The sequence below is a fragment of the Durotheca rogersii genome, assembly GCF_024521655.1.
Source record: "Durotheca rogersii strain YMJ 92031201 chromosome Unknown GGS23scaffold_1, whole genome shotgun sequence".
Lineage (NCBI taxonomy): Eukaryota > Fungi > Ascomycota > Sordariomycetes > Xylariales > Xylariaceae > Durotheca > Durotheca rogersii.
Genome location: NW_026251232.1, coordinates 3,249,388 through 3,277,035, shown reverse-complemented (window position 1 = coordinate 3,277,035; position 27,648 = coordinate 3,249,388). Strand labels below are relative to the sequence as shown.

Below are 27,648 nucleotides of genomic sequence, written 5' to 3'. Positions count from 1 at the left end.
AGGATGTGTTAGATAAGACGATGGACGCGAGTAGAGAGAAAAAAGAGACAGAAATGGAGAAGATAACCATCTTAAATATCTGTCAGACGAGGAAGGGGCCAGACTACGAGAGGATGTGACCAGCTGGTTTTCTTCGGCGGTGTGAGGGCGATGACGCTTGGTATATAGATATGTATGCTGGCACGGAGACCATGCTAGCTATCCAGATGGCTTGCGGGGACGGCTGGCGCGGGGGAGGGGTAGGTAGGGGGGGTAGAGGTAGAGGTAGAGGTAGGTAGAGGTTGTGTCTCTCCTAGTGTACATACGCGCATATCTACATACAAGCCATAGCATAGCATAGCATACAGACATTCTACATACAGGCCATAGCATAGCATAGCATAGCACACGGACGTTCTCTGTGCATTGCGGAACACCTGGTTAGCCAGATGTGCAGTTCTCCATTTTTATAACCATTTCGATCTCCGTCACCTCCACCCCTTTCCCTCGTCTGCCTCGGCGTCTGCGCCTCCCTCCCCATCGCGGCCTACGTCCTGCGCGCGACGACCAGGAAGACCAGGGCCGCGGTGGTTCCGGCGAGCGCCGCGCCCGCCGCCGCGCCCTCCATCGCGATCACCGACACGTCGCGCATCCGCACCGCCACCTGGCGCTCGCTCCACAGGTCCGCGGCCACGGCGCGCCACCAGTCCCGGCTCAGCAGCGCCTCGCGCCAGGAGGCGTCGCGCCAGTACGTTATCTGGAGCGGGCCCGCGGCCGGCTCTGTCTCTACGGCGGGGGGAGTGGAGGGCTTGCCGGCTAGCTCGGCGAGAGCGGGGGGTACCGAGGTGCCGGCGAGCTCGTCCTGGCCGGGCGTCTGGGACGGCTCGGTGCGAGGAGGAGTAGGAGGAGGAGGAGCGGTAGCAGCAGCATCGCCGGTACGGGCGGCGGCGGCGGCGGCGGCGGGGCCGTGCACCTCGGCGAGGGCGACGAGGACGCGGTCGCGGTCCTCGTCGAGGGCCTCGCGGACCTTTGCCTCGAAGCCGCGGACGAGGCGGCGGCGGCGCCAGGGCTCGGCGCCGAACTGGAAGACGAGGAAGAGGAGGACGTTGACGCCCATGAGGCCCCAGGTGCCCCAGGTGCTCATGCGGCGGATCTTGTCGCTCCAGATCTGCTCCTCGTGGTAGCGGCTGAGGATGGCGGCGCTGAGGTCGCGGGCGAGGCGCTCGGCGTCGCGCTCGGCGTCCTCGAGCGCGGCGGCGCGGCGGGCGACGTCGGCGTCGAGCTCGTAGTCCTGGCGGTAGAGCGCGGTGAAGCGCTCGAAGTCGGCCGGCGACCACGTCTTCTGCCGCGCCAGCAGCGTCGTCACCTCGCGCTGCGTCGCGCTGCGGCCCGCCACCGCGCCCTTGTACGCCGACCGCGCCTCGTGCAGCGCCCGCTGCGCCGCCGCCAGCGCCGCCTCCAGCGCCGACACCCGCCCCTTCAGCGTCTCGATCCCCGAGTACCCCGTCAGGTCGTTGAGCCGCCGCGACGCGACGAAGAACGTGGTCTGCGCCCGGTCCATGAACGCGCTCAGCGACCGGTTCAGCTGCGACCGCCGCGAGTTGAGGGCCGACGGGAGCTCCGGGTCGTGCTGCTGGCGCCGGTCGGCATGGCTGTCGCTGTCGTCGCTGCTGCTTCTGCTGCTGCCGTCGCGGCCCTGCGGAGGGGGAGGGGGGAGGGGTGGCTCGGTCGGATTTGGTGGTTCGGATTCCGAGGAGGCGGGATATGGTGGAGGGGTGGAGGAGGAAGAGGAGAGAGGAGGAATGGGCGGGGCGAAGAGATTGGAGGACGAGTCGTTTCCGGTGTCAGGGGTGGTGGTGGTAGGACCCTGGTTGCTGTCGCTGTCGCGGCTCGAAGCAGGTTTCGACGGGAAGGATGACGTCGTTCTGGAGGAGGAGAAATGGAGCCTCTGGTGCGGATTGGCGACGAGGCGGTGCCGGCAGGTCAAGCACACCGGCGCTGTCGGCGGCTGGTTCGAGATAAGCCTGCAGGCCCCCCCCGCTGCTGCGACTTGAGGCGGCACCAATTGATCGACAAGGAACCGACGACTAGGCCCGAATAGGGGCCTGAGGACCCGGGAGGTCGACATGAAGGGCGGACTACAGCATGAATGAAAGTAAGGGGGGGGGAGGGGGGGGGGAGGTAGCAGTAGCCTTTCCCTCTCGCCTTAGATCTCGCTCAACTCGTCCTCTTTCCAGGCCGTGGTCAGGCTCCGTGAGAGTTTTGTTGGCTATCCTGGCCTCTCGCTTTCTCTCTCTCTCTCGCCGCTCGCGCCGGAGCCAGAGCCGAAGCAGATAGGTGCCGAATCGGCACACGCGTGGGGTGGGAGTGGCGTATGCGTGTGCGAGGGCACAGGGTGCGAGAGGGCGAGAGGATAGAAGATTCGCGGCGAAAATAGGATAATAAGTTGATGCTACGAGATTACAGGCCCGCAGGTCCGGAATTGCCAACCAGCCACGAGTGAGGCCGGGGAATACCCGGCCACCGCCTTGCCGGCCCAGACTAGCCCGATGCGGCTACCACGGCCGCCAAGCCCGCTAATAAGCCTCATCGAATAAGCCTCAGTGGGACCCACACTATATAAGTGGGACCCGCATGGAGATGGGTGGGTCTGGGTGGGTCCTCGATGGCAGGTCGAAGGGAAGGAGCAGGGGAGAGACGGAATACCGATCTACGTACCTACTGTAGATACCTTAGGTACCCAACATGTACCCGCGTACGGGTACATACCTAGGTAGATACCTAACCTACTCAAATAGGTAGATATACCCCCTGCCTCTAGGAGTCTGCCCTCGCCCTTACTTACAAACCCCCCCTTAGGTAGGCACTTGTACCGGTACCATCTATGAATAGCTTCACGCGTGGGTTCGACAGAAAAAGACGTGATGGAAAGGAATCGTCCCGACGGCAGATGTATCCTAGGTGCCGGCGAAAAGGCAAAATACAACGTAGGAAAAATAAAAAACAACGTACCTAGATAACAATTAGCTAAGACGAGACAATCTAGCATGGAAGAGGAACAGATCGCATACGAGTGGCGACGGGAGCGAAGACTGCAGCGGCGATCATCCCGTCAGCGTCGGCCGACGCGCGGAGGGGTGACATGGCGTGGCAGACATACAGATGTACAGACAGTACCTACGTCAACTTCTCACCTCTCCTGCTACTCACACTTGACCTAAGTACCGAATCGTATGCTACGTATTTCAGGTTTTTTTGCCTCTCCGTGCCTCTGTGCCGACCTGGCCCTGCTACGTGGGTGCGCAGCAGCGAGGTGGGAATGGCACGTAGGGATGCGTGTAGGGAGCGGCCAGGAGCGGGTGCACAGTTGCGTCGAAGGCCATCGTGGTATCGAAGGAGCCGACCAGCCGGGGTAGGTATAGAGGTACTACGACATAAGCCGCCGATGTCGATAACGGGCAGAGAAGAGGATCGCAACACGCCATAGGGACCTACCCGACCCTACCGTAGCCTTCCGAGCTCAGACTCCCCGAGTCCTTTCTGACTGGCCCCTTTTCACACGGCTTCAGATACTGAGCACCATTCGTCCCCTGTGCGATCGGCAATATGAGCTGTACAACGTCGTCATGCAGACTGACGTCGGCAGCCATGGTTTGTATATGCGTGTGTGTCTGCCTCTGTCTGCGTGGATGTGATCAGCGTCTGCCATTGGCAGGCTGCCCGAGGTAAGAGGGAAGTATCTGCGTATACTATATCGCACGCTATCGGCGCCGGCCTCACCCTCCCCCTCGGTGTAGCTAGGTATGGGTGATGGTATAATGCGGTCCAATGGCGAGCTCAACGCTGCTCGAGGTGGGTAAGTAGGTGACGGTGGTGGTGGTGGTGGTAGTGGTGATAAGCTACAACGCGTCGATAGCTGGGTAGATAGCCAGGTAGAGAGATAGGGAGTTATTTCCTAACTACGTAGTTACAATGGATCGATGGTTGGTCCGACTGGAAACATATAAAGCCTGCTCGAGTCGCTGACTTCTCCTCGCATCTTCTTCCTCTCTTTCTTTTCACCCAGACGAGCAAGAGACACTCTGAGAGCGACAGAAGCACGAGCTGACTGACCCTACACGAGAGAGAAAATAGTTCTTTCTCCGCGTGGCATCAACTCCTTCTCAACGAGCTTCAAGAATAGGGCCTTTCATATCCGCCTCTCAACATAGGGGATACGATTTATTCCTCGCTACAGGGCACCTAGTTCTACACAGAACCCCTCAGACATAGGCATCTTGTTCGAAGCGCTCTCCCGAGTTGCCTCTTACTTCTCCATAGGCCATCACCTATACTACCCTATCTACAGCTCGAACACTCTCCAGTTCGGCTTCTCGCTCTGTTTGTCCTCTCCGCCCCCATTACTTACCCAACCCACCACCACAAGAAACTCGACAGCCATGGCCGACAACCAGCAGACCAGCAGCCTGCCCCTGCTGCAGACGCAGCCCAAGGCCATCTTCTTCACCGACTTCGACGGCACGATCACGCTGGACGACAGCAACGACTTCCTGACGGACAACCTCGGGTTCGGGAACGCGCTGCGGCGGCAGCTCAACTACGACGTCATCTACGGGCGGCGGCCGTTCCGGGACACGTTCCAGGAGATGATGGACAGCGTGCGGACGCCGTTCGACCAGTGCGTCGACACGGTGCGCGAGCGCGTCGTCCTCGACCCGGCCTTCGTCCGCTTCTTCCACTGGTGCCGCGGCAACAACGTGCCCGTCGTCGTCCTCAGCGGCGGCATGCGCCCCATGATCCGCGCCCTCCTCGCCCACCTCGTCGGCGAGGAGCTCGTCGACACCATGCAGATCGTCAGCAACGACGTCGCCGCCCGCCCCGGAAAGACCATCAACGACGAGGGCGGCTGGACCATCACCTTCCGCGATGATAGGTAACCCCCCCTCTCTCTCCTTATACCTCTCTCCTCTTGTCTCTCTATCACCAATCTCTCTGTTTGTATGTTCGCACTTCCTACTGCCATAGTTGCTGTTCTTGCTTCTTGTTACTACTGTATAAATTTGCACGTGTAATTTCGATTTAGAAACGTGTACGGCTATTTTCAGGTTTTGAGGCGTGAGAGCCAGCTTGCTGAAACGACAGTACATAGCTCCTTCGGCCACGACAAGTCTCGCACGATCAAGCCGTACTCCTCTCTGCCGGAGCGGCCCATCCTGTTCTACGCTGGGGACGGTGTATCCGACTTGTCCGCCGCCAAGGAAACCGATTTGCTCTTTGCCAAAGCCAACTGCGGTAGGAACTCCTCCCCTATACCGTAAACTGGAGATGGACGCTAATTTTTCAGATCTCGTCACATACTGCGAGCACGAGAAGGCGCCATTTGTCACGTTTAACAACTTCTCCGAGATCCACGAAACTGTCGCTTCTATCCTAGACGGCAAGATCAGCGTCAAGGAGGCTGCTGTTGGCAGAAAGTAGATTCGCCGACGATTAACGAACCCCTGTCTTCTTCCACGTTGTGTCATCCTCAACCCCTTCCTGGTTACCCACTACTTCCCGTAGATCCTAACGACGGATGACGAATCGGGTGCTCTCTTGATGTCTCCATGGGAGACGTCTATATAGACGAATGAGCAGACGGGTCGGGTGAACTAGGAGATGATGGGCATATATGAACGAATGGATAGATTATTGCTCGATGGGATTAGTTTCCATTGGTACCGTGGGCCGCATAAACTCCCATCGAAAGCTCAACAAAAAAATTTTCACCAGTTATCATTGCGCCAATGACAGAATATGTGTTCCAAATACAAACACGTCCAGGTAGATCTACTGTTGGTAGTAATAACAAGGCATCTTTTCGCGGTTATTAGGGCCGGCATCGTCCCGATATCCAACCAATATTATACCCTGCATTCCGCCCATGGAAGGGATGTGGGAAGAGGGAGGGGTGGAGATGCAGACCCTTCAGCTTACATGTAGGTCATACATGTGATATCCAATCATCCATGCGTTGCCGCCCTGTCCTGCGCAGGCAGAAAGGCGAGTACCGCCGCCATTGTTCCATTCGCTACCACGAATACGACCATGGATCGCCTCGCTGGATGCACGCAGGTACGTCATACGCCGTACGTGTGCCGTATGTATTGGGAAAAAAAAAAGAGGAACGGCGTGGGCCAGATAAAGTGGAAGAGAGGGGAGAGAGGGGGGGGGGAGGACGAGAAAGAGGAAACGGGAAAGGATGATCATTCGGTCCGTCTCTTGATGCTACCCGGCAGGCCGAACCAGCAGAGGACCATGACGGCGAACAGGGCGATGGCGATGGGGTGCAGGACGAAGGTGCCGGCGGCCTGGGCGAGGATGCCGGTGGTGAAGGGGGCGACGGCGCCGCCGGAGCTGCCGAAGGCGCTGACGACGCTGAGGCCGCTGACCTGCTCGCGGCGGGAGAGGTTGCGCATGAAGACGACGGCGGCGCAGGGCCAGACGGGGCCGAGGAGGAGGCCGACGACGGCGACCGAGACGGCCTCGCCGACGATGTTGGGCACCCACCAGACCAGCAGCTGGAACACCGCCGCGCCGACCACGAGCACGTACACGAACAGCTTCTCGCCCACCCGCGCCCCCACCGGCGACAGCAGGAACCGCCCCAGCGTGATGCCCCCCCAGAACCCCGACGTCACGTACCCGACCGTCGACGGGTCGCCGTCGCGCGCCGCGATCAGGAACGAGATGACCCACCCCGAGATCGACACCTCCGCGCCCTGGTACGCGAAGATGAAGATGGCGCCGAGCAGCACGACGCGGGACGAGAAGGCGACGAGCATGGCGGACATCTGCTGCACGGCGGGGGAGCGGGACGGGAAGTCGGCTCCGGCGGCGGCAGCGGCGGATGGGTCGCTGCCGGCCTGGGCAGCGTCGGCCTGCTCGGCCTCGTAGTGGGCGAAGGACCAGGAGGAGAAGGCGAGGTTGAAGAGGGCGATGGCGAGGGTGAGGAAGTAGTAGTAGTTCCAGGGGGCGCCGGCGGCGACGAGGGCGGTGGCGACGAGGGGGCCGAGGGTGCCGCCGACGCCGTAGCTGCCGTGCATGGCGCCGAGCATGGTGGTGCCGCGGCGCAGGTTGGCGCAGAAGACGTTGCAGATGGCGAGCTGGACGGCGCAGCCGAAGCCGATGAAGAAGTAGCCGACGGCGACGGCCGGGAACGGCGCCGCGCTGACGAACGGCGCGAACGCCGCCGCGATCAGCGCCTGCGACAGCGCCATCGCCCGCGCCCGCCCCAGCCGCTGCCGCATCTGGTCCACGAACGGCGCCGCCATGATGTACCCCAGCGCGTTGCCGATGAAGAGCAGCGACACCACCGCGTACCCGATGTTGTAATGGCTGCGGTCGGCGGAGGAGGGATAGGTGCTCTGGTCAGCTTCGTTGCCACGACTTTCGTATTCATTCGTATTTAATTTTCACATTTAATTAACGTGGGATATAGGTATCGCCATTCTCATCGTTTCCATTATTTTGATTCCGCATCCCCTCTGTTTTCGAGAACTCCCGTTTGTTCGATGGATGCAGCAGGTAGCCAAGGAAATAAGCGCAAGACGACTCACATCTCCATATGAGGAATGAGGGCACCAGCGGCCGAGTCGATCAGGCCGCTGAGGAAGTTCTGGAAGCAGCACGACGCCAGGCGAAACTTGTTCTTGGGCGGGTTATTGAGAGTCGGGAGAGCGTCGACGGCGTCGGCCGGCTCGGCCGGCGTGGCCGGGGCGCTCATCTCGAGGTCGGTCTCCTCGCGCGGCGTCGCGGGAGCGGAGGGCGACGGTGCGGTCTCGTTTCTCGACAGTCGCAGGGACTGCAGCTCGATGGGGTCCTGCTGGGGGACGGCCGGGTACGTCCTCGACACCACCCTCTCGGGCGCTGCCGGGAGAGTGTGCTCATGGTGGGCGATCGAGTTGGACTCGACTTGGACGAGGGTCCGGAGCAGAGTGGGATCCATCGCGAATAAACAAGCAAAAGACAGAGTAGATTTTACGCTATTTCACGAGCTCCGGGGAATTTGTTTCTATGGGAATAAGTAATTGATTATTTCAATCCCCGATCGTAGGCACGGACGAGGGGTTGGGAGGCCGAGCAAAGGCGGGACGATTTTATAGGCGACGTGGAGTGTGCCTGATCCCCCCCAATAATATTAAAAATAGTGGAGGGTGAGTAATCGTTACGCACGAGCAGATACGAGGGGAAACTGGATATATGGCGGTGGTTATATACTGGTTTACGGAGAGTGACGCTGAAGAAGGGGGAGTTCACGATCCTATCGGTCCGTATCCGACCCGGAGTCAGGCACCCAACCCAGCCAGCTGAGCGAACTCGACGAGGGCCCTATCTGCCAATCACGACAATCCATGAACAACGAGAACAGTTTCCTTCACTACATTCCCACAGCGATGACCGGAGGGCAGGGCAGGGCAGGCAAAGAAAGGTTATCTTTTTCTCCCTTTATTTTCGTCGTGAACAGGGGGGTCTCAAGTAAGGGGGACGTGAGATTGAGGGACGGGGTAAAGAGGGTTGGCACATTCTGTTTGATAATCTCGTCATCCATCGCCCTCTACAAGCTAGGTAGCGTAGCTGTTTGCAAGACCTCCGCCTCCACCTATCGAACTAGCCCAACCAAATTTGCTAGCTATCATTCTAAGGAGGGCCGGGAGCACTCATAGCGCTAGGTGGTTGTGTTGGCGAAGATGATGGGGAGGAAGAGGAGGCAGAGGGGTATTCGGATTGGGATACTCCGCCGGCTCAACGTCGGCGCTTGGCTTTGGGTGATCTTCGGCTGAACCCTCATCGCGTCGATCCCCTGCCCGCAGATGGGCCCGGTGATGTCCTTTTAATCAGCTCGGAAGGTAAACAATCGGCGTCATACCATAGGTTACCGCCCCTATTGTAATAAGCTCAATGTTCAGGGTGTTCTCTGGGTACTGCGTAGTAGTTTAGATTCCCTGCAACTAGGGATATCTACGCGAGATAGACGAATCTGAGGATTCGTGGTTGCGGGGATGCTAGGCAGGTAGATGACATCTACCTACTTGGCGACATGGGGCAAGGATACGGATTTTATAGTTTTAGATCAAGAGGTAACCTAGAATTATTCCCCGTGAAAACTTTGATGCGTAGGCGGAGAAGTTTGGGCCTTGAGTCAACGAATAGAATAAGTAAATCCGCCTGTTAAGGGGGTAGGCTGTTGGCCTTCGGTGTGCATGGGTAGTCACCCGAAACACCGTATAGATAGGTGTTAATAGGAACAACGACGGTTATGAAGCTAACCATGCGTTGTTGAGTAGAGTTGTTCGTGTTGGTCTTACTTCAACCACAGGTTGCTTAACTAACAAAACAGCAATAGCACACATATAGGTAACTGAAGAGTAAGTCTTGGCACTTGGAAGTAGCGGGTGAGCCCAAATGTCAATACTGGTTAGGTAGCACTACCCTAAGTAAGAACGGAGCTGGTAATATCTAGAGTTGTGCCATGCTACGACACCCTGTCTCATTTGAGTCCTTGCGAAGCCGACTTCGTTAACGTACGGCTACCAAGGCCGCTTAGCCATACTTATTTTTGTATTGGTTAAAGATATGAGAAAGTTAAGAATATAGGTATGCGGCCGGGGAACTTTTCAGATTGGTGGGTGGAATATGCGTATGAGACACGCTCCTCTCGCCTTAAAAAGAATACGGTTGGGTAAGTTTGTAAACAACCGAACACGGAGATTGTTACAAATGTAATAGTAACCGCTATTCAACCAGAAACCTATATTCTTGAGACGTCAGCATAACGAGGGAATTATGTGTTGTCCAATAGCATCCCCCTTTTTCGTTGTGGAGTCTCGCCCGCAACTCGTTTTATAGAATTGCCATGTTGGCCGTTGAGCCCTTGACGTTGTTCCGACATTTAGAAGCTTCTTTTGATATTAGTATAGCATAATTGGCTAGATATTGCGAGAATCTCGACCTAACTGTGCCCAGTGGCTCGGATTGGCCGTCCCTCTGGGCCGATTCAGCCACCGCGGTAGCACTGTGTGATGTTGACCCCTCCCTCCATGCGATGACACGATGAACCAATATCCGGCTAAAAGTCGCTGACCATTTTGCTCACACATCGGACGCTTATTCTTTTACGTTTTCCCGTTGCATGCCGTAGTCAAAACATGGAAACATTCGGATATTATATGCCTCTCGAAAGAAAGTTAGAATAAGTCCTTAACCCAGCCCGCGAGACGTTTCCACGGATCTATAAAACCCGTATTGCGTCCGAAATATCAACGGGAGGTGGCGCATGTCTGATGGCGAGTTCCTCGGCTCAAATCTGACCTGCATTCTAGCACTGTGCCAATGCTACCGGTGAGACCAAGTGGCCCTCAATAGTGGTGGGAGGAAGAGAGGGGTAGTATGATAGATGCAACCGACCGACGCGAGATATGACTGTTTTGAGTACATAAAAGAGGGGTACAGCTTCGTGCGTCGAACGATCGGGCGAGTAACTCCATCTCCCACGAGTCTTAACTGAGTTATACGGAAAACCAAAACCACGTTGTTCGAGTCCTAATGGCTACCATTCGAGTCGCCGTCACCCAGGCCGAGCCTGTCTGGCTGGATTTGGCAGGGTCAGTCCGGAAGGCTTGTGGGCTTATCGAGGAGGCCGCAAAGGGCGGCGCTCGGATTATCGCTTTCGCAGAGGTCTGGATCCCCGGATATCCCGGCTGGATCTGGTTTGTTCTCATTGTTCCCTATGCGTATTTCTCTCTGGAGCTTATTAACTGATCGCAGGGCCCGACCTGTTGACCTCGAACTTCAAACTAAATACATCTACAACTCGTTGACTCTGGAGTCGGACGAGATGGAGCAGTTGAAAGCGACGGCTAAGAAGCACGCCATCGCCGTAGTCCTTGGATTCTCGGAACGTACCCCGTCAGACAGTGTTTACATCGCGCAAGCTATTATCTCGCCCCAGGGCGAGCTTGTGCTGCATAGACGCAAGGTCAAACCGACACACATGGAACGCACCATCTATGGTGACGGCTCCGGGGACGACCTGACCAACGTGGTCGAGCTCGACTTCGGCGACCCGCTGGGCAAGATCAAGGTCGGGGCGCTTGCCTGTTGGGAACATACCCAGCCGCTGCTCAAGTACCACAGCATCACTCAGGGGGAGGTGATCCATGTTGCGATGTGGCCGCCGCTAGAACCCGCGGTCAGCGTCGACCAACACGGGCTGTGGAGCATGACGGCTCATGGGTGTCAGAATCTTTCACAGACTTATGCTATAGAGAGCGGAACTTACGTACTGCACGCTACATCTGTGTGCACTCAGAAGGGGATTGAAGCACTGGGATCACAAAATGGGCTCATGTGCCGCCAACCTGGCGGAGGCCACAGTTGTATCATCGGCCCTGACGGGAGGCGCCTGACCCTGGCGCTTGGAGACGGCAATGCTGAGACCGAAGGTATCGTATACGGGGACCTCGACCTGACCAAGGTCGCGACAGTTAAGGGATTTCTTGATGTTGTCGGGCATTACAGCAGGCCCGATCTTCTATGGCTGGGGGTCGACAGGAAGAAGAAAGAGGTTGTTATCCCAAAAGGTACCGTGAAACAGCCCGAATCGGAGCAGGAGATCTAGCTGAGTGAGGGGAGGTGAAATATAGGTATTGAGGATTGGATATATTAGCGGCTATTAACTAACGCAACGGGCACTCGTATCGCCGTTACATATATTGGTATCACGACACCGTATTAACCCTATAAATGCGTAAGTGGTGTTCCTTGTGATTAACTTCTATTACCTGTGTCGTGACAGGGTCTCTCGAGAGTCACCTGTCTGAAAGGAATGTTCCTACTCCTGTGGCTTGTCCCCTCTAACCCCAACCCTGTCTCCCAGGACTTCCTGAGGGCGTTGTAATCATGCGATTCTTCTTTTCCTCATCATTATCCTGGCGTTGGGGTCGATGAACGTATTCTCGTCGGCATACATGATCTTAGGCCGACATTGGCCCTCCGGGAGACGGAAGTCAAATTCGTTAAGCAGCCGGGAAATGACGAGCTTGATTTCGGCAATGGCAAAGAACCTCCCAGGGCATGCCTGATTCCCATACCCGAAAGATAAGTTGTTATTCACGTCTGGCAAGGTGGCTTGGTAACGAGCGTACTCTTCTGCGGAGGACTGTCGTTTGCGATAGCTGCGCATCGGATCGAACAACCCGGGTCCCGGCGTCACCGCTGCGTCGTTCTGGTGATGGTACATGGCAAACGCGATCTTGGCCCCGGTGGGAATCTTCGTCCCGTCCTTCAGCGTAATGTCCTCTAATGCGAGGCGCTGGGGGCCGACTAGTGATAATAAGGAGTCAACCGTTAGAGACGTGGCTATACGCGCGCGCAGGGAGATGGGAAACAAAACGAATGAGGGAGATTTTTGCCCGATAAGCCACTACTTACGGAGAATAGGAGGGTAATATCGGAACGTCTCGACGATGAAGCTGTCGAGCTTTTCTAGTCGCGGATGCCAGCGCCGCATGTCGATGTTGGGGTCACTGCCGGGCTGTCCTACCTCCCTGGTGACTCGGTCAAATTCGTCACGCAACACAGGAACCCACTCTAGGCGCGCGCAAAGTTCGAATATCACGTTAGCGACAATAGTGGCCGTGGTATGGATGCTGGCGAGGGTCAGCACGCACTGGCGAGCCGCCATCTCCGACAGCCGCGTCTCCTGCTCCGTCCCGTTCTCCAGCATCCACTTCATGAGAGTGTCTTCTTGCTCCTCTACTTCTTCTCCAAGACTTCTCCTCCGCGTTGCCTCGGCGTGCTTCTCCATTAACGGTCTGACGGTGCGCTCCGCGGTCCGGAGTTGAGCTCTCATTCGCCACTTTGACGGCAAAAACTGCGCGACAATGAAGTGGAGGAAAGGTGGAAACATCCTCAATATGAAAGCTGTGGTAAAGGTGTCGATGGAGTACTGGACGGAGGTCTGCAACCAATCCAGGTCACGGCATGCCGGGTGTCCCAGGAAGACTTTGGCAGACATGCGGGCGATGAGCATGCGCGTTATCTGCTGGATGTCCACCTCAAGCCAATCTGACAGAGTCAGATAGTAGCAGTCAGCGCATTATAAGAGCCACGACAGGACAGAAGAGGACTTCGTTACCGTCGGGTCTAGGGACGTCGACCTCCCATCCATACTCGAGCTCGCTCCTGGCAGCCTCCAAATACCTGCCCAGCTCCGGAGTGAGTTTCCGCTTTAGCACATCGACGTGGAGGTGAGACCGGACCATGAACTCCAACCCGGTCCACTTCGGCATCATGTTGCGTATCTGCGATTCCTTGCCGCTAAGTTTCGTCATCGGTATCAAACGTATTTCTTCTAGATACCTCATTGGAAGGACGGAGTAGTCGGCGTCGAAGCGGCGGACTATGAACGGCACATTTTTGAACTAATTCACACTTGAGAACAAGCGCCGTGGGACTTCGGACAACGGAGAAGCGTCTAAGGTGGATATTACCTTCTCATATCCATCCCTAATTATCTCGCAGGCCCCTAGAACGAATCTCGTTTGAAGAAAAAAGGGAGGCTCGAAAATCGATCGGTATCCGTGTACGTGGGCGTGGGCGACTCTTGGGCTTCTCTTTTCTAACACGAACAACAGTATAAAAAGTATTAGGCCAACTGAGATGAAGGCAGTTTCCAAACACCATAATGACCAAACAAGTTCGCCGAAGCGACTCTGATAGATTGACATTTTTCCGTGAATAAATTCGTTTTTTAAGCAACGTGATATAGCAGTAAAGTGTCAGACAGCGCAGCTGAACTCCTGCCAGAGCTTTCTAGTTAGTCAACTACACCGTCGTGCCTTGACCTTGAATTGGGAAGAGAACAAGAGAACTTAACTTGGTGCGAATTCGTTAGTAAGTGACGAGACAGTCTACCCCCGACGCTTCGCGAGGTCAGTGGCGAGTTTACCAATTCACTCGAGCCTTTACAAAGATTTGGGAGATAACAAGAATTAATATATGGCATCTTGGTACAGGTACGCCTCCAAATAAGTGACCTACGTCGCTTCGTCCGAGAGTCGTTGGCATCACGCGCCCACCCTCCCTCTTCCTCGGATTATTAGTATTTGTGGTATGACCGACGACATGCAGGACTCTCAAAAGAGACACTCCCTAAACCCTATAGATCAATATTGACCGGCGCTATTTGACTGCATGTCAGACATCGTGTGCTGTCAGCTGTGAAAGATGTCTATTATACCAACTTGATCTAACGAGATCTGGTTTAACTAATGTCGGTACCGTTCAATCTACTACCGCCAATTCTACCACCGCCATGCACCTAGAATGTGCCATTCTTGGCCATATCGGGTTCCACTTCTTCAACGCCTACATGCTCTCTAGGGGTTTAATGCATCCGTCCTACAGCCGTGGGATCGTCTATCTATTAACCTACTAGGATTTAATCGACTTACTTAATAGAAGCCATTCAAAACGCAGCTAATTCAAGTTTGATATCATATTAAGCGCTGCCCAGAGCCCAAGTCTTGATCTTGAGATTGACGTAGCCGGAACTCCATTGGGACTGGGTTCTTACGCTCCCATTACCGTTAACTAAATAAGTACCTAATGGAAAGACTTCTAGGTGGTCTAAGCCTCTTACTTTCGTCAGAGCTAGTTACATTGAACCCATTAAACCCCGTATCGACAGGTGACCTACAGCCAACACTATGACAGGACCAACCAATTATTATTTCTACATTTCTATAGCCAAGCCCTTAGCTAGCCTCCTTTCTACTATCAGGCCCCCGCACACCCTTAGGAGTACTAATAGGGTTAGCAGATCGTGACATATTCCCCAACAGTCCGTCTTCAACCAACGCCTGGCATTCGTTTCGATAGTCGTCGAGATATTCCCTCGAGATGCTCATAGCTTCCGACGAAGGCGTCATACCACTGATTGCCTCTACCTCTTCCAGCAGATCCTTCAGCTGCCGATAGCGCCCTCTCCAGCACCGGGAAATGATAGAGTCCAAATGCCCATCTCGTAGCTCCGGGAACTTCATGTCCCGCAGTAACTTAACAATGATCGGGCCCCGATCGTCCCTATCCTCGTACGGCTCGAGGCCGTACACCATGCAGTAAAGATTGGACCCGATGGCAAACTGCTCGGTTCTCGGCCCGTTGATTCCAAAAGAGCCCCTCCGGGCCCCTACCTCATCGGCGTCCTCGCCCAGGACCCGAGCCCAGGGGGCGCCATTCCCGCTAGAAGGCTCGCCAACCTTCTCGGCGCAATCGAAATCCCCTAGCTTGAGATGATCCCTTCCGTCCAGCAGAAAGTTGTTCGGGCGTAAGTCGCCGTGGACATACCCTAGAGATTCCAGCCAGACCACCGCACCGCAGAGTTCTCTGAGCCATCGTTCCACCAGCTCTACCGGCTCTGTCTTGACCACGCGGAGGACCTTTCCGAAATGGCCGTCGCGGATCTGATGTGACCGTAGGCGGTCATCAAGAGACCCGCCGCTCATGAAGGCGAGGAAGTTGGCATTTGGAAGGCGCAGGAAGCTTTGAATGACATGTGGGCAGGGTGGATGCTTCTCAAAGAGATCGAACATGTCGTTCTCTTTAGCGAATTCTTCGGAGTCCAGCTCACGAGCGAACTTGAGCGCGATACGATCGTTAATCTGATACACCCATCCAACTGCTCCTCGGGAGAGAAACGTGTAGGCAGAGATCTTGCCAGGGAGCTTGATGATATTCGACGTCATATTATCTTCCTTGCTCGTTTGCTGTGCGAGTTGAAACAGTAGAAGCGTTTCTCGGTGCGTGGTTTCGCAAATAAGCTAGGCTACTACTCTACCGACCACCCCTTTACGGACCGGGAATTTTATATAGGTTTATATATAAAAGAGTCGTAAAAACTCGAAAGGAAATAGGAAAAGTCGCGGATTTTCTTACATAATGAATAAAAATAATCAAATAAATATAAAACGTTTTTTTAAATTATTATTTATTAGTAAGAGATGTTTATATAATTTTTATTTTTAAGGTTTCATTAATAGTTTTATATCGAAAAAGCTTATATATTACTTTAATTAATTACGTAATCAAGTCTTAGGCTTTTCCGGTTTCTTTTTCTGATTCTTTTACAGGGATAAATCGTTTGTATGTACACTTATATAAATTGCCCGGTCCGTGAAGGGGTGGCCCGCGAAGAAGTGGTTTAGCTTGGTAGACGGGCCCGAGTAAGTAATAGCAGTTACTAAGGATTTAATGGCTCCATCAGTCCTCGGGACGCCAGCGCTGATGAGGCTGCTCAGGTTGAAAAAAAAAAGGATCGAATCCGCGTAGAGGCCTACCGCCACATAGCTCGATCGGGAGTTGATAAAGAGGCCGACTTTGGGGTCTGTTTCCGCCTCTTCGTGGACGCTAACCGTGGCCTGCAAGATTTTGACATACCTATTCTGATAGGCCGTACAGGTTGGCCGTATATTGCGTTAAAATGATGAGATGCGTTTGGAAGTCGAATCGCGTTACGATGCCTGCTATTCCTTAGTCGTCCACACGTCTACACCGACGTACTTGTGTATCCAGATACCCTAGCCCGCTCCGACATTCATAGCGCCGTTGTCATCTACGGACATTGACTTGAGATTGCGGACGTCCATGACGACTCCGGACTCGCCCACACTGTTGTGGCCAGAGTTGGAATGGTACCCGCTGGAGCGTACCGTGAACTTGGACCCGGCCTTCTTGACGATCTCGACAAAGGCAGCGACCCCATCGGCGTTGCTGGGGTGCGCAAAGCAGGCGATCGGAAGCCAGTATGTCCGAGACCTGGCGAGTGTAATGTAAAATCACTAAAGCTCTTCGAGGCCGCCTGCCATACGGCATTCATCTCACTTACTATAGTCACTGTTCCTCCGTTGTGCAGTTGGCGCCTCCCTTGAGGACAGCTTGTCCCGGAAAGGACGAACTTAGTATGCTACAAGTGACTGTAGCGGACGTAATAGAGAATGCGTTGTTCGTAGGCAGCATAGCTATACGTAGTATCAGATCCTAGCTGTGTGGTAAGATAGCATGCCGATATTATTGAGGTTCAACGATCTGGGTTCAACGGTGGAGTTAGGGCCAACCAGCAAGAGTCGAGATTCCAAAAACCAGGGTATTTCCATACGGAGTTCAGAAATCAATCGTGAGTTACCATCCGTTTAAACTTCCGCATCTCTCATTACCTTCGATACGAGGATCTGCGGTGGTGTCTCGCCGTACTACTCACCGCCTCTGCCGGTCAGACACCACGTCCCTGGGTGGTCTCTTGCGCGCCCCCTTACATAAGGACCAGCCAAGTTCTGCAGTACATACCTTTGCCGGCACGCGGTCGTATACCCGCTACAGGTAGCTCGGGGGGGTATAAATTAATCGGAATGCGAGGGCAACAATCTATGCATCTCCCAGCCTCATCTATTATACACCCTTACCAACTCTCTGACACTCCCTCCAGGCCCTCCCTAATGCGCCTAGATACATGCTGCACCACGTACCTACTATGCAGACACGCCTCCTGGCTCTCGCATTCGACCAACACCCACCCACACGCTAAGCAGGTGGGCGTGAAAGGAGACGACATCCCGACGTAGCACTTCGGCTACGAAAGGTGACACGGCAAAGCTGCCATCATTTGTGCCACCCCCGCAGTTACATCTCGCAAACCCTTCCCCTCACTTGGCCGACGTAGCAGCGTTGGCGTTGAACCTCACACGTTGGTGCCACGGAGCGTAGGTAGGCAAAGAAAGGTGTCAGCTGCCGCAGAAGCGGCGCAGAAGAGCTGCTTACGAACTAGCCCCCGAACACGTTGGGTGACACGCGCGCTTGTGGAGCTTTAACGCTGCCTACAACCACGGAGACTGCACTTAAGGGAAACTCGCGGTTTTTATGTAGGCCCTGAGGGGTAGATAAGGTGCGAAAGTGCCGAGAAGATGCTTAGGATTAGGAGAGGGGGGTTGGTATTAGGGTCGTCCCGGAAGTCTAGAAAAAAGTATAGGTATCTACAGATGAGGAATGGGCGTTAGGCATCCATGTTCTCATATGATGGTATTCCCTTTCCCTATTGCAAGAGCTTAATTTAGCTATATGCGCATGGACGAAGTTTTTACGGGCAGTTGTTGGGATTGCAGTGACTTGGCGGGCTCAGCGGGCACCCGTTCAAGTTTGGTGAAGACGCCGGAAATTAAGGTGCGTGCGGAATCATAGTACTGTGTTGCTAGCATCCACGGCGGTATTAGCAGAAGTCTCTGCCTAGACGAAGTTATTAGATAGGTAGGTAAATAGGAGGCCGAACGCAATACTGAATTGCAACTCTCTATCTAGGCACCCAACAGCCACGCCGGGATGCTCCCTATTTGTGGGCTGTTCACGTAACTGAAAAGATACGCAGTTACCTCTCTCACAGACTCCCACCCGCCAAGGGCTCATGATAGATAGCGGCGTTGTAACTTGTAGGTAGCCTGCCTCCCGAGAGCCGCTCAGCTCATCCGTGCTAGTCCCCTTCACCACGGTAGGCTCAGCTCGTTTCTGGTCCGCGAATACTACCACTTGCTCTATCTGAACACTTATCACGAGCGGCAGGGAAAGGAGATAGGAAAACGAAAGGCCGTCGATATTTTAAACCTGAAACTGACTGGAACTGACCGAACTGAAGACCAATCCCACAGAGGTCTTTGGATCTGCCCTTTTGTCTCCCAAACTCTGAAGCTAGAAGGAGCAATCTCAAGGGGCCGCAACCCCCTCTCCAACTCTACTGCCCTTAAATTCTTGCCAGTGGAGGCGGAGCTTCAAACAGTTCTCGTAGTACGATTAGCTGGACACTAACTTTCTGTTTAAGTGCGGCAGTTATACCGAGGCCCTACCAGTCCTCAGACCAGCAATGAAAGGTCCCTACCGCTTCTCACGCAATTTCGGATATGGTCTGTGGTACGACCAACTTCCCTAAAACGCCCCTTGACGGTGAGGTGGCCATCTTACGGGTGGGCAGAGGGTCCTGTAGAGAGGTAGGGGCAGGAGGGAGAGAGAATGGCCACGGAGAGGGAGATACCGAGGGGAAGAGAAAGATATAGATGACGAGGATGGCATCGCAGCGTTATAGAGCATAGAATAGGCTAGGTAATCATCACCTGTTGTAGGGCTTGTGTGCGGGTCTTGCCCCAGCTTTACCTTCACTCACGGCCCGTAAATGTCGAGGGCAGTTCCATTGGCGATTATCGTGGCGAGGACGACTCACTATGTAGAAATGTAGAGGGCATGAGATTTAGGTAGAGAAGTGCCTCCTAGGAAAGGAACTGCCATACAACACAGGGGCGTTGGAGGGACCTCGCGATGACACCTAATCCCCTAAAGTAGCTTCCTATGTGGCTAGCGGGCAGTAACACGTTCGTCAGCCTATTCCATCATGATCATGATCATGATCATAATCATCATTCATTTGCTCGCGCCTTAGAAATGTGTTTAACTTATCCCCTCTTACGATGCTTATCCAAGTAGAACCCGCCCTCGGAGATTCGAATATTTTTCGTGTGCGGACGGGTGGGAGACACTGGCCACTGTCGAATTGTTACCTCCGACCCTTCGCTGAGTGCCTGCCTTCTGCTATGGCGTACGCCGATAGTGGGCGATCTGGCGCGCGCACCGCCCTAGATGCCCCCCAGAGTCTCAGGGTGATTCGAAGTAGCATGCTGCTTCAAAAGCTGAACAATCTCAGAACTGTGCGGTCCGTCGGAGCTGCATGCTATATCCAACGCCGTTTGGTTCACGTGGTTGACCTTGGCAGGGGAGGCTCCCTGTTTAAGCAGCAACTTCACCGTCGGGATAGGAGAAGTAAATGTCTCTGGATTCCGCCTACAAGCCCTCATCAACGGTGTGTTGCCGGCATTATCCTGGGCATCAATGTCAGCACCAGCAGCGATCAAGAGCTTCACGATGGAGACGAGGTGATGGGTTGCGGCCAGTGCCAGAGGCGTCTCGTTCCCACCGATAGTTCTCGCATTAACGTCCGCTCTCTTTTCGATAAGTGCGTCCGCAACCTGGAATCGATCCTCGTGGCACTCGTCATAGTACCGACCTCGGTAAACTCCGAGATCCTCACCCACGGGGGGCGCAGGCTTGCCACAGATGTAGTGTAATGACGAGGCAACGGATAAATAGCTGGGATTTTCGTCAAGCCGAAGAATACGCAACGCGCTGTCGAAATCCCAACGAGCGCAGGCATCCAGAAGCAGAGAGCGGCCGTTCCCGGCTTGGGTTTCGACGCTGGCGCCCTGTCGCACCAGCCAGTAAATCATATCCCATTTACCCTCCCTGTAGGCCCAGGACAGCGGGGTCATCCCCCGGTGGTCCTTGATGTGTATCATCTCCGGCCCGTAATGATCTACGAGGAAGCTCGAAATGTCGATAGACCCGGTAGAGCACGATACGTGTAAAGCGGTCACGTGGCCGTCTGGACGCCCCGAGGCTTCCGTACCGACAAAAAACGATGCACCGGACTCGACCAGGAGCTTGACTAAATCGTAATCGCGCTGGTACTAACGCCCAGGGATTAGCGAGGTTCCTTAAAGAGAGGAATACCGACCGCCAGCTTACTATCGCCATGAAGAGAGGCTTCCACCACGAGCACTCTACCTCAGGTATTCGGCGTGAGGAGAACCTGTAGGTATCGAATCCTCGGGAAAGGGCGTCAATATTTGCACCGTTCTCAAGCAATATCTCAACGATTTGGCGACGGCCTCGCCCGGCAGCTAGGTGGAGTGGTGTCCATATACCCAACGAAGCAAAGTATTGAGACGGTCGCGAGATCATTCCCCGGTTCTGCGCCAAATATGGGGTAGGCATCGGATAGACGTCCAGAGCGTTGCCCACGATTCCGCGACGAGCGTCGTTGACCACCTTGAAAACGGAAGCGAGGGCATCGATATGAGGCTTCGGCTTTTTGGAACCCGTTGTCGCGGGGAGAACCTTGCTAAGTGGTTGATGGGTTTGTCCAACCCGCACCTCGAGCTCGGGACGATCCGAAGGACTCGGCAAGTAATCTGTAAAGTCCATCGAAAAGGAGCCCCCGAACAGGTTGCCCCGGGACGGGGTAGGGCCTAGCATGAGGTCTGGATTGGTACCCTCTTCGAGGAGTTTCCTGACGACGACAGGGTGATTTTTCTTGATCGCCCAGGTCAGGACACGCGCATTGTTGCGAGCACGGCGATAAAGGGCCGAGTTTAGTGCCTCGCAGATGGCACGGCAAGACAGACAGAAGTTGGCGAGGCTGCGGTCGGTTAAGTTCTCGGCCACACAGGGGAAGATATCAAGCGGCAAGTCCAGGAGTCCTGGGGCTCGTTTTTGCTCTGTACTCTGCATTGTCTTCAACGATGACCTCTTGCTGGCGAAGGAGATGCTGGCGATGAGGAAAAGGATATTGGGGGTAGCACGATTGAGCGACGTGACGAGGGACTTGGGGGGGGAGGTATTGGTTGATATACCTACCTACCTTCTCCGTTTACGTTTTTTACGAGAGGTCAGTAAAAACATAGGTACCTCCTGGAAGGCTAGGGAAAAGGAAGTATGTGCGAGTAATTCACACAAAGAGAACATCGGAAGACGCCACAATTAGATACGGTCTGGCGTCTTACAATTGTCCATCGGATAGGATAAATACACCTATGATATGTACGTGTGCATGCGTTGGTCTCTGGACGAGACCAGTAGACAAGGATGGCAACCTGTAAGCACCCGTACGGTGCTACGCGTACTGTGCTACACGTACTGGACAAGCCTGTGACAGCACAGCAGGTGATGGCGACGGCATCGCCACTGAGGTCGAGACGCCAGCTTGATGCTAGATTAATCCTAACAGGGGTGACGCAATGTGGGAGGTCGGTAATGACGTCGTGAATTCGGAGACTCTGAGAGTCTCTACATAGCCAGGCGGCGGATATGGCCAAGAATAACCTAGGCCACCGAAGAAATCACTCGAGCCCTCACCTCGTCGGTTTCGGATATTAAGAGAGTCGAGTTGAGCAAGATGAAGGGAGGGGAGGGAAACACGTGTGGCGCCGGCGCCGGCAAACAGCCTGGGTCGAGCTGATAAGGGTGGCCTGACTTCCCCGCGATGATCTCTCCTCGAACAAAGCGCCCAGTGCCGCAATGAGTCAATACGAACGCGGCCGAGGAGGTGTGAGACGGGAAGACGGGGAAGCAAAGGTGAGCGAAGGCCAGAGAGATGCTGCTGGTGCTGGGAATGGTACGCAGCTAAGTACTGCTGGGACTTGCTGTGAGCTGGTGGGGATTGGACACGAGAAACAGACAAGGGTGTGGGCTCCCGGGCGTTGATTGGTTCGTCACGGGAGATCATTCAACGCGGTCGCGGTATTTAACGCGACATCGACGCGCTCAGTCGCGTCTCACGCGTATCTCCTCGCCCTCGGCCTTCGTCCCCCCCCCCTCTCTCTGCTTCCCTCTCCCCCCTCTCTTCCTTTACGTCCCCGTCCTGCTGTAAGCCAAGCGGGGGTATGCTTCTTCCCGCTTCGCTCGTCCTCCACACGTCCCCCCTACGATACGTACATAGATAGGTGCCTACCTCGACCTACCTACCTAACCCACTCGAAGCGCATGGAACTATGCTATGTACGCTGCCGACCCAACAGAGCGGCGTGATCCCATCGATCGAACCGGGATATTTTTAGCTGGTAGGTAGAGGACCCGTAGGCCCCCTTTGCCAGGGAGAACCCGATCAATCTTCTCAGATATCTGCAAGCTCTTTGCCTAGTCGGTATCTTTTGGGAAATGACTCGCAATCGAAGAGGCGTAGTCCTACTAGGGGAGGGAGAGGTTTGAACTTCTGAACTTAAGATCTATAGACGTAGAGACACAACCCCCCTCCCCCCCCTGTGAGTCGGTCCGAGACTCCGTCGCCCTCGGGACCCTCTATCGATAATGTTGCCCCATCTACAGATGCAACATGTACGGGCGAGGCATAAACAGGACGGTCTCCGACGGGCTACCGAGCGATGGGCGCATCTGTCGATTACGCCACGAATATTGGGTTTCTTCAATGCCTACTGCACTGCCCTGCATGCATTATCGGGATGCAAGGTACACAAGGGTAGGGCGAGAAGGGAGGAGATACCAGGGAGAGGAGAGGGACGAGGGAGGGAGGAGAGGGGAAGAAGGTTGTGCCGAAGAGCCACACTAGGGTGGGCGGTGCTCTCCACCGGGCTACCTACCTTCTCCCTCTCCACCACGACACCGCGGCTCCGATGCCATGAATGTTGGAAATACTGGAAAGCTTCGAAAACGCATCCTCACCTGGCCATCCCCATGCGGCGCGTGGATATTGGAATCGATCGAGCAAGCCTGTCCCGGACCCGAAAACGCACTCCGGATCTCGATTTGCATGCTTCTGTTTCCTACAGGGACGAACTAATCTACCTAGGTAGATAGTGGAGGGGGGGAGGGGAGATGCTGAAGCAGGATGGCTAACAAGGTAACGACAAGATGAAACCATGGTTTAAAATAACTCGACCTCTGTTACTCAGCTGACGATTATTGAACCTCCCCCCCCCTCCCCTCCCTCCCTCTCCGTGGGCCATACCCAGCTCGGTGTGCGGCCTGATGCAATCTGTCCTCGGCGGTAAATATAAATGTCCTTGGGCGGCGGTTTCACGGCGCCAGCGTTTTCGAGCTGTATTTATTTCCCGAGTGTTCGGCACCTTTGATTGCGCTCGTGTCTAACCCAGACGTGTAGGTAGGTAGATACCTCTCGACGGGTCTGGCCTGGCCTAGGTAACGTCCGAGTATCCATGTCGAGGTGGGGCGAGGAGAGGTTGCGAAAAGGGGGGGAGGGTGGTTGCCGGTTGGAACTCTCGTTGAGGTAGCCCTCAGTATCTCCCCCATGTAGGTAGTAGGCATGTCGATAAGGAATAGCATGGCGGGCAGCGCGGCCGCTTGCAAAGGGATCTGTTGGAATGAGACTATGTCGTGAGACTATTCCCAACGAAGAGGGAGCTACAGAGCTTTGCCAGACTTGTCGCCCTTGGGAAGCAGTGGGATCTAGGTCGGTTGATCGCCCGGATGAGGCCTAGCGGCTTGTCTACTTCACTGCTGCAGGATGCCTCGTGGCACGCCATCTTCAAGAGTGATCAAGGGGGGAGGATGTGATGAAGAGGTTCTCAGATGACCAGAATCGCGGCGTAAGGGTGGTGACGAAGTCTCGAATGGTGTGTGTGGTGTGTGTGTGTGTGTGTGTGTGCGCAAGTGCTCGACTCGACCCTCTAACCCCTAGCTAGGCTCCCTGGCGACTCCCGGCTCCCTCCCCCCGACTATCGTAAAAGACGAGACGATCATGTAAGTAGTCGACACGATGTATCGAGGACCACATAGATACATATGTGCATGCATGCACACATCAACGAGGCGGCAGGCTGTAAAGGCGATGAGTATTGCGAGGCCCGTCTCGATGGGCGCTGGAAGGGGTGGAGTCGTGGATAATGGGCGATGTGGATTTCAGGTCTAGCCCGGCCGCCCGGCCGCTCTGAAGCGCCTATGCATATGTAGGTACATGGGTTGCAGGGAGCGAGGTGCCTATGCCACAGGGCTGTAGAGGGGGTGTAGGGGGGTTGTAGGGGGCTTTGTAGGCACCTAGATGCGGAATCAGCGGGCATCGGGGTACCTACAGATGTACCGATACCACGTTCAGACCGAAAATGGCGCTAATCATGTGGTCAAATTCGTGCGACTACGATACTTGAGAGCTACCTCATGTCTACCGTCGAAAGCTGCCTAGCGGACCCCACAATGTAGCCAATACTTACGTGCCTCAGCGAGTCATGCTGGCTTCTATGTAGCAGTACCCCACCTTTACAGCCCGATCCAGAGGGTCCGGGACATGGGCCATGTACCCAAATCGTATCTCCGCATTCCTTGGGCGACTCTCTTACTCTCTTCTCTCGTGTGGCCCGTGGGCGTGTGGGTGGACCCTGGCCCTGCCAGTTTCTTATTAGGCGCATTATTCCAGCCATCCCGTCTCCCACTCAGAGCTTCCCCCTTCCCACCTACAACCCTCGACCCAACACACACACACACACACTCCCCATCTCCTAGCAACCATCCCGATCACCATTGCGCCCGTCGCATTACAGTCCGCTGCCGCTCCCAGATTGTCACCGCAGGCTGCCGCATCATCTGCAAACTACTCACACGTACTTGCATTAGTTTCGCTAGAATTCACTTCTACGCTCTGTAACCCGTCAATCGCATCGCATTCCTGCTCGTCGCCTTCTCGTCGTGCGGTCGCACATTCGAACCTATCCTCTCTGCCACTCTAGTCTTCGCCTTAGCCGACACTCGAGAGCCGTCGCGAGGCCAATACGACGTGAAAAGACCTTTAAGACAACGCCATCTACCCGACCGCTAAGATGTTAATGCCGTCCGCTCTCCCGTGCGACTCGTCGCACCCGCCCGTCACCAGGCTCCAGTCCTCCCTGTTCGCGTCGCCGCCCGCTAGCCCTCCTACGAGCGCGTACAGCGGCAGCGGCAGCGGTAGCACTCTCGGCAACATTTTCAACTCGTGTCGCGCGCTGCAGTCTATGCTCACCGTGCCCGGCGCCGCCACGGGCATCAACAACAATATCAACAATACCAACAGCAACAACACCGCCGGCGCCATCGCGCGCCGAGACACTCTCCCTACGCCACCCATGTCCCACACCGCGCTGCCGTCACCGATGAAGCTGCGCCTGCGGTCGCGCCGGCCGGCCGACAGCGCGAACGGCGACGCTATCCCGCGCAAGAAGGTGGTAAAACGGCCCGCCGCGCCCCCTCGCGGTGTCAACAAGCGGCGACGCGCCATCGACGATGACCCGGGTCGCGACAACGACGACATCGACAGCGATCTCGAGGTCGGCGCTGGTTCGGACGAGGCAAGCAGCAGCAGCAGCAGCAGCAAGAAGGAAGTGGAGGAGGACTCGAGCATGCGACCGAGCACGCCGAAGCGCGCGCGCATCGCGCCCGAGGTGATCCCGCTGGGACTCGACCGAGCGGACTTCCACAGCCTGCACGTAGCCAGAGGGGAGGAGACGGAGAACCAAGGGGAGGGGAGAGAGGAGCAGGGCGCCGACGTGGAGGTAGAGGCGGACGGCGAGGAGTGGAGCAAGGAGGACGACCGGATACTGGTCGAGCTCGTGCTCGAGAAGCTCCGGCTATCGAAGACGGACTGGCAGGACTGTGCGCGCAGCCTGGGCAAGGACCGCAGCAGCCTCGGGCGGCGGTGGAGGAGCCTGATGGTCAACGGCGACGTCGGCCTCAAGTCGCGGAGCCGACGAGGCAAGATTCATAGCACCTGGAGGTGAGCAAGCGATTCTCCGACTTGCTCCCTCCATCACGCGCCACGCGCGCACGCACTCACCCCTTCATTCGCTTCATTCCGTTTCCTTTTTGTCGCTACTTTCGATTATATGCATTGTATTATCCTCAGGTCTACCACTTAGACCCGAGCTACATCTGTACTTCTACTCTTGCAAGATTGCAAATAGGGAGGGTTCAAGAGGAGGACAAGGACCGGCGCTCCGGAGGGTTAGGGTCGGATTGCGTCTTGTTGTTTGCCTGCATTTCTTCTTGTAAAGCTAGGATATCCCAACCCCCCAGCCCCCTCAACAATAGTTACTGCGCGCATCAGCGCTCCATTTGTCTACTGTAGAAGAAGAGAGAGAGAGAGAGAGAGAGAGAGATCAGATATCTTCTTTATATACTATACTGAATAGACATCGGCGGTTCTTAAGAAATAAGTACCAGTGATTTTCAGTATCGTGCGCTTCCCTCCGGTTAACCCTCACTTGTCGCCGTAATGCGTTCATGACTGAGGGGGATCTACCTGCTCTGTCGCGCTCCCTCGCCCCTCGCCCTGTCCATCGAGTTGGCGCGGCAGCTTTGCGCAGAGAAGAGGGCAGGGGAAAGGGAGGAGGGGGACGAGGGACGAAGGGGGGGTTCTCCCTCTTCCTGTCCCTCCTCCTCTCTCCTTCTCTCTCCCTTGCGTGCTATCTGTACCTCCTCCCTCTCCAAGCCAACTGTCCCCTTCGTACCGCCGACCCGACTCGCCCACGGCCGACGACAACCGCGGAGCGCAGCGCGGCTCAGTGAGCCCTGGCGCGAGAAACGAGGTGGGCGCTCGTTCTCACGCCCGACTTCACGCACGTAAGAGCGCGACGGGGAGACGTGGCCCCCTGAGCGACGGCGGGACGCGCCAGTCGGGCGGGACGCGCCCGCGTCCCATCTGCCCAGAAACTGGCCACCCCGCGGCCGTCGGCGGTGTTCCTGTTCCTCCCCTGGCCCCAAGCTGGTACCGACGGGCGTAGCGCCTCGTACAGACGCACTACACACGCGTGTGAACATGTGGATTGCGCGAACGAACGTGCGTGTGTAGGCGTGGACGGGACAGGTTCTCGCGGCTCCGCTGCAGCGGGCTAGCGTCGTCTTCGCCTGCGACGGAAGGGCCCGGCGAGCAAGCCAGGCCGCGATAATATGCCTTCTGCTAAGGAATGGAAGGGGGGGGGGCTGGTTAGGTACCTAGGCTAAGGCGACCCATGTTGGGGCGGGTATGCGTGGGCATGTACT

At 55.6% G+C, this 27,648-nt stretch overlaps 10 protein-coding genes across 10 annotated transcripts; 4 read left to right on the top strand and 6 right to left on the bottom strand.

The window, feature by feature from the left end:
• Window positions 1-56: 56 nt before the first annotated feature.
• GGS23DRAFT_46329 (Mdm33 family-domain-containing protein) lies at window positions 57-2,269 on the bottom strand. The gene has a single exon (XM_051514136.1). It carries the CDS (start codon window positions 2,105-2,107, stop codon window positions 527-529), a length of 1,581 nt encoding a protein of 526 aa, XP_051377409.1. The 5' UTR covers window positions 2,108-2,269; the 3' UTR covers window positions 57-526.
• A 2,149-nt stretch (window positions 2,270-4,418) lies between these two features.
• GGS23DRAFT_592452 (HAD-like domain-containing protein) lies at window positions 4,419-5,457 on the top strand (the record flags this gene model as incomplete). Its single annotated transcript, XM_051517883.1, has 3 exons — window positions 4,419-4,912; window positions 5,063-5,271; window positions 5,324-5,457. The coding sequence occupies 3 exons, from the start codon at window positions 4,419-4,421 to the stop codon at window positions 5,455-5,457; spliced, it is 837 nt and encodes a 278-aa protein (XP_051377408.1).
• A 767-nt stretch (window positions 5,458-6,224) lies between these two features.
• GGS23DRAFT_602379 (MFS general substrate transporter) lies at window positions 6,225-7,966 on the bottom strand (the record flags this gene model as incomplete). The annotated part of the gene is made up of 2 exons (XM_051519321.1): window positions 6,225-7,356; window positions 7,578-7,966. The coding sequence occupies 2 exons, from the start codon at window positions 7,964-7,966 to the stop codon at window positions 6,225-6,227; spliced, it is 1,521 nt and encodes a 506-aa protein (XP_051377407.1).
• Window positions 7,967-10,341: 2,375 nt separating this feature from the next.
• Window positions 10,342-11,713, top strand: GGS23DRAFT_46093 (carbon-nitrogen hydrolase). Its single transcript, XM_051514117.1, has 2 exons — window positions 10,342-10,727; window positions 10,786-11,713. The coding sequence occupies exons 1-2, from the start codon at window positions 10,564-10,566 to the stop codon at window positions 11,636-11,638; spliced, it is 1,017 nt and encodes a 338-aa protein (XP_051377406.1). The 5' UTR covers window positions 10,342-10,563; the 3' UTR covers window positions 11,639-11,713.
• A 48-nt stretch (window positions 11,714-11,761) lies between these two features.
• GGS23DRAFT_546800 (cytochrome P450) lies at window positions 11,762-14,111 on the bottom strand. Its single transcript, XM_051515053.1, has 4 exons — window positions 13,512-14,111; window positions 13,157-13,442; window positions 12,451-13,086; window positions 11,762-12,342 (listed from the first exon to the last, which is right to left on the bottom strand). Exons 1-4 carry the CDS (start codon window positions 13,746-13,748, stop codon window positions 11,918-11,920), a joined length of 1,584 nt encoding a protein of 527 aa, XP_051377405.1. The 5' UTR covers window positions 13,749-14,111; the 3' UTR covers window positions 11,762-11,917.
• A 455-nt stretch (window positions 14,112-14,566) lies between these two features.
• Window positions 14,567-15,914, bottom strand: GGS23DRAFT_546795 (kinase domain-containing protein). The gene has a single exon (XM_051515052.1). It carries the CDS (start codon window positions 15,765-15,767, stop codon window positions 14,778-14,780), a length of 990 nt encoding a protein of 329 aa, XP_051377404.1. The 5' UTR covers window positions 15,768-15,914; the 3' UTR covers window positions 14,567-14,777.
• Window positions 15,915-16,598: 684 nt separating this feature from the next.
• GGS23DRAFT_592447 (uncharacterized protein) lies at window positions 16,599-16,886 on the bottom strand (the record flags this gene model as incomplete). Its single annotated transcript, XM_051517882.1, has 2 exons — window positions 16,599-16,791; window positions 16,861-16,886. 2 exons carry the CDS (start codon window positions 16,884-16,886, stop codon window positions 16,599-16,601), a joined length of 219 nt encoding a protein of 72 aa, XP_051377403.1.
• A 2,532-nt stretch (window positions 16,887-19,418) lies between these two features.
• GGS23DRAFT_46037 (ankyrin repeat-containing domain protein) lies at window positions 19,419-21,638 on the bottom strand. Its single transcript, XM_051514110.1, has 2 exons — window positions 20,635-21,638; window positions 19,419-20,576 (listed from the first exon to the last, which is right to left on the bottom strand). The coding sequence occupies exons 1-2, from the start codon at window positions 21,397-21,399 to the stop codon at window positions 19,689-19,691; spliced, it is 1,653 nt and encodes a 550-aa protein (XP_051377402.1). The 5' UTR covers window positions 21,400-21,638; the 3' UTR covers window positions 19,419-19,688.
• Window positions 21,639-22,835: 1,197 nt separating this feature from the next.
• GGS23DRAFT_46021 (uncharacterized protein) lies at window positions 22,836-23,591 on the top strand. Its single transcript, XM_051514109.1, has one exon. The coding sequence runs from the start codon at window positions 22,975-22,977 to the stop codon at window positions 23,479-23,481; it is 507 nt and encodes a 168-aa protein (XP_051377401.1). The 5' UTR covers window positions 22,836-22,974; the 3' UTR covers window positions 23,482-23,591.
• A 1,499-nt stretch (window positions 23,592-25,090) lies between these two features.
• Window positions 25,091-26,765, top strand: GGS23DRAFT_546787 (uncharacterized protein). The gene has a single exon (XM_051515051.1). The coding sequence runs from the start codon at window positions 25,455-25,457 to the stop codon at window positions 26,385-26,387; it is 933 nt and encodes a 310-aa protein (XP_051377400.1). The 5' UTR covers window positions 25,091-25,454; the 3' UTR covers window positions 26,388-26,765.
• Window positions 26,766-27,648: the final 883 nt, after the last annotated feature.

Excerpts from the sequence above, each read along its gene's own strand:
- GGS23DRAFT_546787 (XM_051515051.1), top strand. The coding sequence starts at position 25,455 with ATGTTAATGCCGTCCGCTCTCCCGTGCGACTCGTCGCACCCGCCCGTC.
- GGS23DRAFT_546795 (XM_051515052.1), bottom strand. The coding sequence starts at position 15,767 with ATGACGTCGAATATCATCAAGCTCCCTGGCAAGATCTCTGCCTACACG.
- GGS23DRAFT_46329 (XM_051514136.1), bottom strand. The coding sequence starts at position 2,107 with ATGTCGACCTCCCGGGTCCTCAGGCCCCTATTCGGGCCTAGTCGTCGG.
- GGS23DRAFT_46021 (XM_051514109.1), top strand. The coding sequence starts at position 22,975 with ATGTTGCCCCATCTACAGATGCAACATGTACGGGCGAGGCATAAACAG.
- GGS23DRAFT_46037 (XM_051514110.1), bottom strand. The coding sequence starts at position 21,399 with ATGCAGAGTACAGAGCAAAAACGAGCCCCAGGACTCCTGGACTTGCCG. Across the intron at positions 20,577-20,634 it reads AGCCTCTCTTCATGGCGATA|TACCAGCGCGATTACGATTT; the intron begins GTAAGCTGGCGG and ends CCTGGGCGTTAG.
- GGS23DRAFT_46093 (XM_051514117.1), top strand. The coding sequence starts at position 10,564 with ATGGCTACCATTCGAGTCGCCGTCACCCAGGCCGAGCCTGTCTGGCTG. Across the intron at positions 10,728-10,785 it reads GGATATCCCGGCTGGATCTG|GGCCCGACCTGTTGACCTCG; the intron begins GTTTGTTCTCAT and ends AACTGATCGCAG.
- GGS23DRAFT_546800 (XM_051515053.1), bottom strand. The coding sequence starts at position 13,748 with ATGTCAATCTATCAGAGTCGCTTCGGCGAACTTGTTTGGTCATTATGG. Across the intron at positions 13,443-13,511 it reads TTAGGGATGGATATGAGAAG|TTCAAAAATGTGCCGTTCAT; the intron begins GTAATATCCACC and ends AGTGTGAATTAG. Across the intron at positions 12,343-12,450 it reads ATATTACCCTCCTATTCTCC|TCGGCCCCCAGCGCCTCGCA; the intron begins GTAAGTAGTGGC and ends TATTATCACTAG.